The sequence below is a fragment of the Geotrypetes seraphini genome, chromosome 11 (assembly GCF_902459505.1).
Source record: "Geotrypetes seraphini chromosome 11, aGeoSer1.1, whole genome shotgun sequence".
Taxonomy (NCBI): domain Eukaryota; kingdom Metazoa; phylum Chordata; class Amphibia; order Gymnophiona; family Dermophiidae; genus Geotrypetes; species Geotrypetes seraphini.
The window spans coordinates 118,932,156-118,947,222 of record NC_047094.1 but is presented as its reverse complement, the minus strand read 5'-3'; the positions used below and the strand labels follow the sequence as shown (position 1 = coordinate 118,947,222).

The following is a 15,067-nucleotide window of genomic DNA, read 5'->3' as shown; positions in this document are numbered from 1 at the left end:
GAAAATTTATTTCCTTTTTATGGTCATAAGGTCTGGATATATCCAAATATAACTAAAGAGACACAAGAACGCTGAAAGATTTTTCTTTCTTATCGGCCAGAAACTATGAACTTGAGAGCATTTTTTTAAGTTGGTTTATCCTTGTAAATGTTTGGTTAACTTGGGGGGATTCAAAATATGTTTTCTTTAATCCAGCTTTCATTGAAAGCTTTCATTGAATTAAGAAAAGATTAGGTGATCAAGGGGTTGAGGGAATTTAGTGATCATTGTTAGCACGTTAAGGCCATATTCAAGGTGTGGTCACACCAGTGGAGTGATACTGAAACATTTATTAGAATTTTATTTTATTCTCCCTTTTCCTAATTGTTCCGTTTGCTTTTTTAATTTGAATTTCTTTTGATTTTTATGTCTGCTGTAGCTAGATCCTGTTGAAAAGGAATGGCTTCAAGGAGCAGCTAGTGGCAATGTATCTACCCTCAGCCACCTTCTCAAGCAAGAACCTTCCCTGGCAGGGAAAAAGGCAAGTATAGACCTGGCCTTCACGTTACCCAATCAGAGTGAAGGAGGGGACCTGCACTGATGTACTAAAGAGGGGTGGCTTGCCCCGATCATTGACTTAGTAGGGGTACTGGCACCTCTCCTCTCCTCTTCCCCTCCCCCCATCTCTCTTAATTGGCCGCAAGAACATCGCTTTGCTTGCACCAGCCTCATCCCTCCCTCTGATGTCACTTCCTGTTCACAGAATCAGAAAGTGATGTCAGAGGGAGGGATGAGATCGGTGTGAGCATGGATAAGCAATGCTGCTCATGGCTGGCAAAGATTTGAGGAGGTATGGGGGGGCACCACGGGGAAGGGTGCATCTGGGAGAGGGGCAAATGGCACAGCAATGCCGTGAGAAGCACAGCTGGCAGGGAGATTAGAGGAGGGGAAGGGGTCAGGGTGGAATGGAGAGATCAGATAAGGGAAAGGGGAGAGACAGAGGAATGAGAAAGTAGAGAGAGACTGATGCTGCAAAGGGGGTCAGCAGAGGAATGAGAGAGGGATAAAGATGCTAGATCTGGTGTAGGAGAGAAAAATGAAAGCAGTGAAGCTGGAATGAATTATGTAAAAAGGAGAGAGGGAGCGCAGGCTGGATGGAAAGGGGAGATGGGCATAGAAAGAAGGCAGATACATACGGAAGGGGGAGAGGGCAGACAGTGGATGGAAGGAGCAGATGCTGGATTGAAGAGACAGGGCAGACACTGGAAGGAAGAGAGTGAAAAGAAGATGAAAGCAGAAACCAGAGACAACAAAAGGTAGAAAAAAATAATTTTATTTCTATTTTGTCATTAGAATATATCAGATTTGAAATATATATCCTGCTAGAGACATAACTGGGGACTGCAAAGCCCAGGCAGTGCTTCTTAAGTTTCCAGCTGACTTAGGTCTCTCTCTGACCAGGGGGCACTCCCCTAACACTATTCCTGTTATGAATGACTGCGGTATTCTGTTAGCATGATATTTCTGTGTAGCATTCTGTAATAATTTGGCTTGTTCAGTTTTCTTAACAGTAGAGGGGAGGGGAGATGGGTTTTGTTGGTCCTTGCTCTGTATATTTGTATTTATAAAATGATAATTGTACAGAATATTGTTTCTTTTTATACTTTAATAAAATACATTCAATATAAAATCATAACTGAGGCTTGTGCGATGGGATCAGATGGTTTGTGGTGACCGAAGGGCAGAAATGTTTTTTTTTTAATTTCAGTCTTAGTAGTTTGCCGGTCCACAAAATAATTCTTTTATTTCCGCCGGTCCATAGGTGTAAAAAAGTTGAACACTGGGTTAGTGAATCTAGCCCTAAGATACCCATAGGAATAAAATGGGCGTCTTAAGCTTTTAGCATGTAGTAATTGATAGCATCCGTTGATGAATTCTCCCCCCCCCCCCCTCTTAGTGACTTGCCCAAGGTCACAAGGAACATCAATGGAGAAACCTGATTTGAGCCCTGGGGGTCCCTGGTTCTCTTCCCACTGCTCAAATTATTAGACCACTCCTCTGTTTTCTGCTGAATTTTTTTGTCGCCCTAATCTTTTCCCCTTGTTTTTCTCTCTCTCGGTTGCTGTCTCCTTCCTGGAGAGAAGGATTTCACCTCGGTAAGTAGAGGTCATTTCCTTATATTTGTTTGGATGCTTAGAAACTCTGGATTTTGGCTTCTGTGATAACAGCACGATGCATTATTCATCAAGCATCTCGCTATAAAGATGGTTCGGCTATTTATTCTTTAATATTGCATTAAATACCAGCTCCCAGGAGCCTCTAATGGGGAGGAATAGAGAGGAGTGAATATAATGTATTGTATTTTCCATGTATAGAAAACGACTCATTCTCATACATTTTTCCATGTATAGAAAAAGACTCATTCTCTTTAGAAAACCAAACACTTGTATAAACATGCAATCAGTTAGAAATGCTGCATACCCTCAATCATATGGCTCCTATCTGGAGAGAGATTTATTTTGATAGTGGCTTGCATGTCAGTCTCCTCAATCACATGGCTCCTATCTGGACAGAGATTTATTTTGATAGTGGCTTGCATGTCAGTCTCTTCTATTTAAATAAGACTCCAGTTGACTTCTCTGTTCTTTCTTGCTTTCTTTTGGTGACCTTTGTTCTGATTCTGGTTCCGGTGCTGCGGCTGGTTTAGGGGGTAAGCACTTCCATCAGTTTCTTTCAGAAGAAATGGCTTTATGAAACCTTTACACTCCATGTAATAAGTGTCTGATTTCCACTTGTGTTAAATGAAGCTATAACAGCACAGAACCAGCACCATCCTTGTCACTATGGGGTCTTTTATTAAGGTGTACTAACTGATTTAGCACACGCTAAATGCTAAGACATCCATTATATTCCTAAGGGCATCTTAGCATTTAGCGCTAAATCGGTTAGTGCACCTTAGAAAAAAGGGCCCCATGTGGGCTAGGCATCTGTCTAGATTGGCACAGTTTGGCATGGCAGGATAGGGCCTGCAATCATTACTTGGAAAAGACGTTTTTCAGTTCTTCATGTATTTATATACCACTTATAGCCTAAGTGGTTTTACATTCAGGTACTCAAGCATTTTTCTGTCTGTCCTGGTGGGCTCACACTCGTATCTAATGTACCTGGGGCAATGGGGGATTGAGTGACTTGCCCAAGGTCACAAGGAGTAGCATGGGATTTCAACCCACAACCTCAGGGTGTTGAGGCTGTAGCTCTAACCACTACACCACACGCTCCCCTATGCAGCTGACGTTACAATTCTAATTTCTTTACGTACTTAAGAACATAAGAACATAAGCAGTGCCTCCGCCGGGTCAGACCATAGGTCCATCCTGCCCAGCAGTCCGCTCCCGCAGCGGCCCAAACAGGTTACGACCTGTCTGAATCACCAGAAGGGGCTCTCTTGCCACCTTGGTTTCTCATTGAAGTCCTATCTTCCCATCGAAGTCCTAACCCTCCGGTCTTGCATATGCACGACCTGGTTGGGTTTCTATACTTATTACCTGGTTAGCTTTCTATACTTGTGTTACATCCCAGCACCTCTCTCAGTATCCCACAATCCCTTTATCCCTCAGGAATCCGTCCAATCCCTGTTTGAATCCCTGTACCGTACTCTGCCTGATCACTTCCTCCGGTAGCGCATTCCAGGTGTCCACGACCCTTTGAGTGAAAAAAAACTTCCTTGCCTTTGTTTTGAACCTATCTCCCTTCAGTTTCTCCGAATGCCCCCTCGTACCTGTTGTCCCCTTCAGTCTGAAGAATCTGTCCCTATCCACCCTCTCTATGCCCCTCATGATCTTGAAGGTCTCTATCATATCTCCCCTGAGCCTCCTTTTTTCCAGAGAGAAGAGCCCCAGCCTATCCAACCTCTCGGCGTATGGGCAGTGTTCCAGCCCTCTTACCAGTTTCGTTGCTCTCCTTTGGACTCTCTCAAGTACCGCCATGTCCTTCTTGAGGTGCGGCGACCAATACTGAACTTCCCTTGAATTAAGGACCTGATGCAAAGTTGTATAATTCTAACTGAAGTTTGGATGTTGAATTATTTATTGAAATTGAACAAAGATTAAAACAAGGCACCTAATGGTCGGAGGTCCATCTGAGTTTTGTCTACAGTAACTCAGTTACTATTGAAAACACAGAATACAAAATATCTTCCACAATTCGGATTTGGGGAATTCGGTTTGACCATACTTTTTATTGCTTGAACCTCAAAATTTCTGATTAATTTTCCCATTAGCAGAAATGATTCCTTTGTCACATTTGTAAAAATTGGAACAATTCCGACTGTTGGTCCCAAGCTCTTATGCTGTTTTCAAACTGATGCATGGCATATTGCTTTTTTACATGTTCACGTCTCCATTGTCCATAGGAAACGTGTGTTGCATTAATTCTATCCTTTTCAATGCCAGAAGGGAAAAAAAAAAATTATTTATTGCCTTCTTTGCTTTTCAAGCTGCTAAAATAAGGAGTAATATATTGATCAGTCTTTATTACCATTTATACGGTTTTAAGAAACACTATGAACAATTTTTTTTATTATTTCAAAAATATATACTAGGACGCATGAATCTGTAATTTGATATAATTTCTAGAAGACTAACTGGCTGCTTTTACCATGGAATCTGCTTAGAACTTTCTGATACCAGCACAATATAAGAACATAAGCATCGCCTCTGCCGAGTCAGACCAGGGGTCCATCGTGCCCAGCAGTCCGCTCCCGCGGCGGCCCCCCAGGTCCATGACCTGTAAGTTCTCCACCACTTAAATTGTTTTTACCCTAGTCCTGAAGTACCCTGTATAGTAACCCTCTATCTATACCCTGTAATCCCTTTCTCGTTCAGGAAGTCATTCAATCCCTTTTTGAAACCCAATATTGTACTTTGTCCTATCACCTCTCCTGGAAGCGCATTCCAGGTGTCCACCACCCTCTGAGTGAAGAAGAACTTCCTAGCATTCGTCTTGAATCTGTCTCCTTTCAGTTTTTCTGAATGCTCTCTTGTTTTTGATGTCCCCGCTAGTCTAAAGAATCTGTCCCTCTCCACCTTCTCTATGCCTTTCATGATTTTATAAGTCTCTATCATGTCCCCTCTAAGTCTCCGCTTTTCCAGGGTAAAGAGCCCCAGCTTCTCTAGCCTTTCAGTATATGAAAGGTTTTCCTTGCCCTTTGTTGCTCTTCTCTGGACCCTCCCGAGTATCGCCATATCCTTCTTAAGGTGCGGCGACCAGTATTGGACGCAGTACTCCAGATGCGGGCGCACCATCGCTCGATACAGCGGCAGGATAACTTCCTTTGTTCTGGTAGTGATACCTTTTTTGATAATGCCCAGCATTCTGTTTGCCTTCTTTGAGGCCGCTGGCTTCATCGTTGTATCCACCAATACCCCCAAGTCTTTTTCTAGGTTGCCTTCCCCCAGTACCCTCCCTCCCATCGTATAGCTGTACATCGGGTTTCCTTTCCCTATGTGCAAGACTTTACATTTCTCTACATTGAAGCTCATCTGCCATCTTTTTGCCCACTCACCCAGCTCGTTCAGGTCACTTTGTAGATCTTTGCATTCTTCTGACCCTACTGGAGAGTTTTGTGTCATCCGCGAATTTTATAACTTCGCACTTCGTCCCTGTTTCCAGGTCATTAATGAATATATTGAACAGCAACGGTCCCAGCACTGACCCCTATGGGACACCACTCGTGACCCCTTTCCAGTCAGAGTAGTGTCCCTTTACTCCTACTCTCTGCTTCCTGTCTCCAGCCAATTTTTGACCCATCTGTGCACATCCCCTTCCACCCCGTGGCTCCACAGCTTCTTTAGTAGGCGCTCGTGGGGTACCTTGTCGAAAGCTTTTTGGAAATCCAGATATACGATGTCTATAGGGTCACCTTTGTCCAGTTGTTCGCTTATCCCCTCAAAAAAATGCAGTAGGTTCGTTTGGCATGATCTTCCTTTACAGAAACCATGCTGACTTGTTCTCAACAGATTATTTTTTTCTCTTGATCAATGATTCGGCCATCTTCCCTGGAACTGATGGAATATGTTATTTTACATTACTTCAGCCCAGTCACCCTTAAATCTTGTTAAGCGGTGTGCAGGGTTTGGGGCTTCTGAGCACAGACGCAAACCCGAGCTCTCCCAGGTCCCTCCACCTCTGTCATCCTACCAGAGAGGACAGAGCCCAGCAGGGCTTTATGCGCACCTGCCCTCAGGCCCTGAGCCATGCATGCTGTTTTTCAGAACTTCAGCTGGGCACAGGTAGGGGAGTGGTGATAGTGGTGGTGGCAATGGGACATGAAGGACAGGGAAATATGCTAGACACAGAAGGAGGAGGGAAGCTAGCCACTCTCAGCTGGGGTGGGAGGCAGGCAGGATGAGGAAGGGGAGGTGCTGGACTACAAATTAAAAAAAAATTAAATACATGTTGATGGTGGGAGGGGGGGGGAAGTACACTGCTCAAAATTTGTCTGGATAGCCTAGGGCCAGGCTGGCCTTGCACATAATATCAGGATTTCTGCATTATTAGCAGTCCTTCTTGCTAGTGATCAGTCAGAAGGTATTCCTGGTCTTTTTAGCTGAGGGGTAAGGAGGCATGTAACCATGTTAAAGTAAGTCGTACAGATGAATACTGGTGGTTGGGACAATTGTTTTATAACAGAACCTTAGCTTTTGGAAACTAGAAGAGAGACTGAACAAATTGCAGCTCTACACTCTCGAGGAACGTAGGGAGAGAGGAGACATGATCGAAACATTTAAGTACCTCACGGGACGTGTCGAAGTGGAAGATGATATTTTCTTTCTCAAGGGACCCTCGGCCACAAGAGGGCACCCGCTCAAACTCAGGGGCGGAAAATTTCATGGCGACACCAGAAAGTATTTCTTCACAGAGAGGGGTTGATCATTGGAACAAGCTTCCAGTGCAGGTGATCGAGGCAGACAGCGTGCCAGACTTTAAGAATAAATGGGATGCCCATGTGGGATCCCTACGAGGGTCAAGATAAGGAAATTGGGTCATTAGACAGGGGGTGGGTAAGCAGAGTGGGCAGACTTGATGGGCTGTAGCCCTTTTCTGCCGTCATCTTCTATGTTTCTATGGTTGCATGCATATATATATATATATATATTTGAAATGCTCTCAGATCTTTCCAGATTCTGTTAGGACAAGGCTAGTACTCATAGTTGACATTGAATCGGTACAGAGTTGGGGAGGGGTGATCTGTCCCCCAACTGTGAAATTCCATACCAATGTATTTGAGGGAAGAACGAAATAATGATAGATTTCAGAGCCAGTTTGAAATGCTTTCTTTTTCACGGCTAGACATCGTAAAACCCCGCTGAAGACTCAACTCTTTTAAAAACAAATTCCTTTTGTAGTTTTTCCGTGATTGTCTCATTTGCCTTCAGTTACTGTATTTCCATCCCTACATTCCGTATTGGTTCTGTTTGTTCTGTAAGTCGTGGATTCGGCTTATTAATTTTTGTTTTCCTGTGCAGTGTCATAAAACTGTTTTTAGAATCGTGCATCGCCTTGAATCTATGATTAGGCGATCAATCAAATTTTAAATGAACTTGAGTGACTTCTTAATCTTTCCACTCTGCTCTGACTGGTTTAGGAATTTGAACAGGTTTGCTTATTTTGTTTCTGTTTTGATGCTGTTGCCTCACCACTTACATGTTTCGGTCAAATCCTCCATCTTGTTGTGACCTGGTAGCTTACCAGCCCCATTTATCAACTGCTACAATTTGTGTGATGTAGTGGTTAGAGCAACAGCCTCGGCACCCTGAGATTGTGGGTTCAAACCCCGCGCTGCTCCCTGTGACCCTTGGCAAGTCCCTTAATCCTCCACTGCCCCAAGTACGTTAGATAGACTGTGAGACCGCCGGGACAGACAGGGAAAATGCTTGAAGTACCTGTATGTAAACCGCTTTGAGTGTGGTTGCAAAACTAAAAAAAGGCAGTATACAAGTCCCAGTCCCTTTGCCTTATCATTTCTATAGCGCTGAAAAGCATACGCAGTGCTGTACAATCAAGACACAATAGATGGTCCCTGCTCAGAAGAGCTTACAATCTAATTGGGCAGACAGAACATAAAAGAAGGAGTTTCTTGCAAGAGAGAACGATAGGATGGACATAGGTAATATTATGGTGAGTGGGAGTTAGGAATTGAAGGGAGCATCATGGTCCAAGGGTTTCCGATACTGTAGGTGAACCTTTATTTCCCCCCCTCCTCCCAGGTAGCTCATCTCACCTTCCTGTCTCTATACTCTCTTTCCTCCCCAGGGAGTTAGCATTTCATCTCTTCTTCCATATCCCCCACTCCACATTCAACATCATCTCTTCTGAGCTACTGCCAAAGACCCTCCTGCATTGGCCCAGAGCTAAGATTTGAGTGCGATCCAATCCCTGTAAGTACAGGGCATGCTGAAATGCAGATATCTCACCGCCCCCTCAGATGGGGGAAGAGCATGGCCATGCTTGTGTGCAGGCCTATACAGTACTCGCTCTTTCTTTTTGCTTTGGGGCTGGTGCAGGAGGATATGGGCAAGGGGAAGGCTCTCGCACGCACCAGATCTGTTCCACTGCTACCACCCAAATTCTGTTGCCCTAGGTGCCGGGTGCTGGTTCAGTTTCACTAGCACTAATGGTACAAGGAGGAATGAGTGGCCTCCACTGCAGGGCGATAATGTTTATCCCCTGCAATGGATCTGCCTTCATACCTGTCATCAGATTCTTCCCGTTCTCCCTTTGAAATTACACTAGGACTTCATGCCTTTCTTACCCCAATATAACTCGCAAAAAAATGAGATGTGGTGATCTATAAATAGAATATAAACAGCACCAAAATGTGATCTCAAACAAAGTTCAAAATGCACATATAACAGAGAGGGAAAGTCTCAGTAACCCAGTAAGCTCAATTTGCTGGTTTAAAATGCTAGTGAGGTTTTTCTCGTAGGTATCCCCTGCTAAATATTGACTCTTGAGAAAGCCATTATTTAAGGCGAAACAGGTCCCGTCGGGGATGAGACAAACCTTGAATGGGACTTGTGCACCACACTTAAGATACGTTTTTATGAAGTTAATTATAAAGTAAAAAGATAAAAAAAGAAAAATTAAGAAAAGCACTTTACGGAGAGGTTTTTCAGGTCAATGTAAGATACACGAACCCTGACAGTGCAAACTGATTTAACCTTTTCCTTTGCTATATGTGCATTTTGAACTTTGTTTGAGATCACTTTTTGGTACTGGTTACTTTCTTATCATAATCCCAAATTTCCCATCTTTTCCAGACTTTTTTGGGTGTCCGTGTATCATATCTGTAAACTGGCTGTCATCCTGCCTTCCGTAACCTCACCCTGGCCCTTGCAGCAGACGCACCTTTGCGTGATATATAATGGATAATATCACAAGGGCAAACAGAATTGGGAGCCACTGCATTAGTAGATCTGCAGTACATACCTGGGTAGGGACATGTGACCTGTGGCACACACTGGAGAAATGGAGAGATATTTGTGGTATGCTCGAGGGGAAAATATTTTTTTGGGGGGGTTCAGTTTCTGTAAGGGCTTAGACTTATATGGTATTTTGCATGTCACTACAAATGAATTTGTCTTTTAAAGGCTTATTGTCTTCCATTTGCCTTTTTTTTTAATTCCCTGGGACTGTTTTCCATCTCTTGCTGTGCAACACTTGGGGCCTGAAATATAGTTTGTAAGTATCTGATACTATATCCATAAGAGTTATTGATGTAAATGAGTTGTTCAAAATGTGATGGCTTTTGCATCAAGCTAATAAATCAAAATATGTGATATTTTTGTCTCCTGTCTCTAATTTGGGCTATGAGGTAGAGAATGACATGGGGACATAATTGTCCCCATCTCTGTGGGATCTCTCTATCCCTATCTTGTGCCCATTCCTGCAAGCTCCGTCCTCATCTGCACAAGCCTCAAACGCTTTAAAATCATAAGTAGCAACATTCTAGAGCTCAGACTGATGTCATAATGCCTCATTCCACCAATGCCTAAGCTCCGTCCTCATCTACACAAGCCTCATACGCTTTAACATCCTAACTAGTAACATTCTAGAGTTCAGATTGTGATGTCATAATGCCTCATTCCACCAATGCCTAAGCTCCGTCCTCATCCGCACAAGCCTCAAACACTTTAAAATCCTAACTAGTAACATTCTAGAGCTCAGATTGTGATGTCATAATGCCTCATCCGCACAAGCCTCAAACACTTTAAAATCGTAAGTGTTCAAGGCTTGTGCAGTTAAGGTAGATCTTGCAGGAATGGGACAGAGATGGGACAAATTTGTCCCCATGTCATTCTCTATGTGCTTCCACAGAGGAAACAGCACTGTTTGGGTTTTTTTTTGTGCCACACATTTACTAAGCTTGTGTTCTGTTGTCACCCTTGAGGGCTGAATAAACAGGAAGGAGACAATTTTCGTATTGTGTGCGTAGCTGCAAAGTCTTCTGTACCTTTCATCTGCATATTTTCGGTCAATTTTCAAAGTGAAAATATGTGCATACTTTTCACTTTGGAAACTGTTTAAGGAAAAAACATCTGTACATGTACATCTTTCCCCCCCCCCCCCCATGATTACTCTTTGTCACTAAAATGATACACATACTCTTGAAAATGTAAAGCTTTTGCACTGTTTCAAACTTCACCCAGGAACACCTTGGCTAAATGCAGGCAAAAGTGCTCCCATTGTGGAACAAGGCAAATACTTCTTGTACTATGACCGAGATTGACTTGAGGGAGGGACGGTCATCTGAACACCATCAACCACTCATTCGACAGCCTTTAGAAACCTCCCTTTCATGACCAGACAACATTTAGATTCCAGCTTCACAATTATAGAACAGATCAGATGGCAGGAAATGGTAGATGTTTAGGGAGCGACCACCTACCATCTGTAATGATGCTGGGGGTGCCAGCAGTGCAAGGACTTATCATATGGCTTCTGAAGCCTCCAGGAGACAAGGAACCAAAGAGGAGTGTCGCTTGTATGTGGAGTAGGTAAAACATCAAGTGACAAACTCAAGGTCTCCTTACTCTTTGAGGGATGTTCTTTCAATTACACCTGGCTCACTCTCCTTGGCATTTTAATTATTACGTTTTCCCTTCTCTCTTCATGGTCATGAGACCTGTGCTGAATGAAATGAAATTCCTCTACTCACCAAGGGCCTTGTGACGGATCCCTTCGCTGCCGTTCTGTCAGAGTTGTGCCTAATCGTCCTCTCTCAGCTCGGGGGCGTGTCCAAACCTTGTAGCCAACCATAACTCAAATGGGGTTTTTTTCCCCCACAATACACTTGCTACACACTCTGGGTCAGTAGAGAATTTCATGGTTTTAAGCCTGTCCTTCCAAACGATGTTCAAAGCATTAATGAGAATTTAGATGCAGTTAAGGTTCTGCTCTAAAGAGTTTTCACTCTTTAGAGCAGAACCTTAAAGGGTTCAGTAAGGATCACTGAGGCAACTGGAGATGGGACTTTGTACAGCATCACAAGGAGTGATGGTGGGAGAAGTGGGATGTCAGCCCTGGTTTTTCCTGATTTTTATAGCCTATTGCTCTGATTAGGCCACACCGCCTGATGTCAGATGCAAAGTGACTCTTGACCGAATAAGGAGCCGCTAATTCCTGAACAACATTTTCCCCTTTGTCATAATCCTGACATTTTTAGAATTCTTCTTGCATGTGGTTTTATTTCTGTCCTTTTCGCCTGCTCCATCTACAGACAGCACTGCACTGGGCTGCAAAGCATGGGAAGAGAGACATGGCTATCCTGTTGGTGAAAGCAGGAGCCGATGTGAACATCAGAGCTGTAAGTAAACAACTATACAGTACTCCCCTGAAATTCACGGAGGTTCCGTTCCAGGAGCGCCCGCGAATTTATAAAAACCACAAATACTGGGTGCGGTTTAGGAGCGGATCGGAGGCGGGAGAGGGCTGCAGGGGCGGCGGCGGGGGCCTATGTAAGTCATTTGCGGCATTGAAAAATATGCAAGGTCTGTTCGGTTAAATGATGCTTCTGAAAAGCTGGGGAATCTCAGGAATCAAATTGTTAGTGAACTTGTGACTTTATCTGCAGAGTGCAGGCAGGAACAGCTATCCTGTTAATACTCAACTGGATGTGGGGAATCTTTGTCATTGATCGTTGGAGCTTGCGAATTGGGGGGGGGGTTGCGGCGGTGGGTACCTATGTAAGTCAATCATGCGTCAAAGCAGCTCCTGATTGGTGTAGCATGACTTTAGTTGCTGGAAGAGGCAGTCAGAAAATGACTGAGTCCGCGGACCGCAAATTTGCGGGGGATTACAGAAGCATTTGAAGTAAAACAGCTGTAAAGGTGATAGCAACTTGAATTTTTTTTCTCTTCCTTCTTTTTATTTCTTAAATGTCCTCAGTCTGATTTTTTTTTTTTTTTTTTTAATTAAAAAAATATTCAGTTTGATTCATTTAGAAGAGAGTACAGGAACTCATTTAGGAAAATGTTAAAAACACAACTATTTGTAGATATATTTCTTTGAGCAATTGACCCTATTTAAAGATTGAATCGGTCTGTTTTTGTACCTATGTTGTTCTGATTTTTTATAATATTTTATGTACAACTTTTTGTAAACCGTTTTGGAAAAAAACAGTATAGAAATTTAAAAAATAAATAAATATCTGTTTAGAGAGAAATGTCTCCTGGTGCCCAGGGGGGGGGTCAGTTGTGTGATTGCTTGACTTTGACAGCTAAATTTGTTGTTGGCTTTTTTTTTTTTTTTTCATTTATTCTGCGCATGTGCCCATCGCTATCACCAGCGATGGGCATATGCAAATTTAGCGAATTTTCGCTACTCTCCGTCAACCTCATTTGCATGAGCATTTTTTTTGAGAATTTTTAAAAAATCACTACAGTAATGGCTGCGACAGTGGCCCATCGGTTTTTAACACACATTTTTGAGAATCTAGCCCTTAAGAGGCCAAACTATAACATGGCACTTAAGTGCTCTGGTGCATAGCTGCAAAGTGAACATTTGCATGGGTGGGGGGCATAGACGTTTACACCTCCTATAGAGCAGTGGTTCCCAACCCTGTCCTGGAGGAACACCAGGCCAATTGGGTTTTCAGGCTAGCCCTAATGAATATGCATGAAGCAAATTTGCATGCCTATCACTTCCATCATATGCAAATCTCTCTCATGCATATTCATTAGGGCTAGCCTGAAAACCCGATTGGCCTGGTGGTCCTCCAGGACAGGGTTGGGAATCACTGCTATAGAGCATGCATAAGTGATGGCACCGACTTGCTTACACTAGAACTCTGTAATGGATTAGGTGCATGAATTTGCCATTACAGAATACTAGCTTAGTTCTCAGATTTTGAGCATTTAATAATAATAATAATAACTTTATTTTTGTATACCGCCATACCCAGAAGAGTTTTAGGCGGTTCACATTGGTTAGAACAAATTACAAGAGGTTACATGCCAAATTGATCATAGAGTTGCGAACAGCAAGGAGAAAGAAGTTACAAATGGGTACATACCAAAATTGATCATAGAGTTGCGAATAGCAAGGAGAAAGTAGTTACAAGTGGTTACATTCCAAATTGATCATAGAATTACGAACTACAAGGAGGAAGAAGGGGGGAGAGGAGGGAGACGGGGGGGAGAAGTTTCGGTAGGAGGGAGGAGGAGGATTGAAGGAAGGGGCATTATGGAACTTTAAGGGTCTTGCTCTCGGAATAGGTGGGTTTTAAGTGTTTTTCTGAAGTCAAGGTAGTTGTGGGCTTTGAGGACCACTTAGCACTCTTTATAGCAGGGCTATTCAATGCCGGTCCTCGAGGTCCACAGGCAGGCCAGGTTTTGAGGATATCCACAGTGATTATACATATGATAGATTTGCATACCAAAGAGGCAATGCATGCAAATCATTCTCATGCATATTCATTGTGGATATCCTGAAAACCTGACCTGCCTGTGGACCTTGAGGACCCGAATTGAGAAGCCCTGCTTTACAGAATTACTACATGTACTTCCTGCTGTTCTGGATAAATAAAAGTAGGGTTCAGTAAGGATCACTGCAGCAGCACCCTAGTTTAATTTTTAACATGCATGAGTGGCTAAGTTTAAAAAATATGTACATTAATATCTCATCTGTATTGGGGGGAAAAAAAGGAGGAGGAGTTTTGTGACTTTGTAACTATCAATGTAATAATCTAGAAATTGATTTTCTTTGTTCCTTGTGCCTCTCGTTTGGTTTGTGCCGTGTGTTCTACAATCAAACTCAGCATGTAAGTAGTACCACTTCCCTATACACACGTACTTGAGTTGTCTGACAAGAAAGAAAGAAGACAAAAGCTCGCCTCGAGAAGTAAATCTAAACAGCAAAAGAGGCACGCGAGATGTCAATACAACCAAACAGTTGCATGTATTTAAAAACATCAAAGTAAAGCCCAGCAACAGTTGCTCAATTGGAGAAACAATCTCTTCTGTTGACGTCCCGACTAGGATCCCAGTTTCGGCTATGCCTTCCTCAGGGGACTTAAACGGAGCTGGTTTTCCAATCTGTCAGCCTGAGTATATACCGTGTTTCCCCCAAAATAAGACAGTGTCTTATATTAATTTTGGGTCAAAAAAAAAACACTAGGGCTTACTTTTGGATATGTCTTTTATTTTTTTTTACAACAATCATCTCTCCCTTCCTCTCCTCCACCCCAATTCTTCCTCTTTCCTTTATCCCCCCCCTTGTGCAGTATCTTACTATTCCTCCCTCCCATCCCCTGTGCAGCAGAATCCCACCAACCCTCCCACTGTGAGAATAATATACCTCCGCTCCGAGGCCTCCTAAAGCAGCAGCAAGGGTGGGGGTTGCTGAATCGATGAGTCTGATTTTTTTTTTTCAGCAAATCAGGCAGCACTAGTGTCAAGGATGGAGTCAAGAAGTGTCAGGGATTTTTGAGGGGGAGCTTCAGGGGACAATCTTAACTAGGGCTTATTTTTGGGGTAGGGCTTATATTAGGAGCATTTTTAAAAATCATGCTGGGGATAATTTTCGGGAT

General features: G+C 43.2%; 2 protein-coding genes across 8 annotated transcripts in view; one reads left to right on the top strand and one right to left on the bottom strand.

The window, feature by feature from the left end:
- The window catches only part of LOC117369227 (E3 ubiquitin-protein ligase RNF182-like), a 107,304-nt gene that overhangs the window by 74,127 nt on the left and 18,110 nt on the right, over positions 1–15,067 (bottom strand). Inside the window, exon 2 of one of the 2 annotated variants that reach the window (XR_004541101.1) lies at positions 2,291–2,677. The exons of the other annotated variant lie outside the window; for it this stretch is intronic. The gene's annotated coding sequence lies outside the window, so the exon portion shown is untranslated. Of the gene's footprint in view, positions 1–2,290; positions 2,678–15,067 lie in introns of those variants that run through there. 2 annotated transcript variants of the gene reach the window in all.
- Positions 1–15,067, top strand: part of LOC117369226 (ankyrin repeat domain-containing protein SOWAHA-like) — a 42,488-nt gene that overhangs the window by 20,480 nt on the left and 6,941 nt on the right. For 3 of the 6 annotated variants that reach the window (XM_033963455.1, XM_033963457.1, XM_033963461.1), the window contains exons 6-10: positions 419–520; positions 2,124–2,135; positions 9,718–9,720; positions 11,759–11,845; positions 14,297–14,299. In XM_033963455.1, coding sequence (XP_033819346.1) covers positions 419–520; positions 2,124–2,135; positions 9,718–9,720; positions 11,759–11,845; positions 14,297–14,299 — 207 coding nt within the window. Of the gene's footprint in view, positions 1–418; positions 521–2,123; positions 2,136–9,717; positions 9,721–11,758; positions 11,846–14,296; positions 14,300–14,936; positions 14,943–15,067 lie in introns of all 6 variants that reach the window. The other 3 variants (XM_033963458.1, XM_033963456.1, XM_033963459.1) reach the window with 3 other exon arrangements.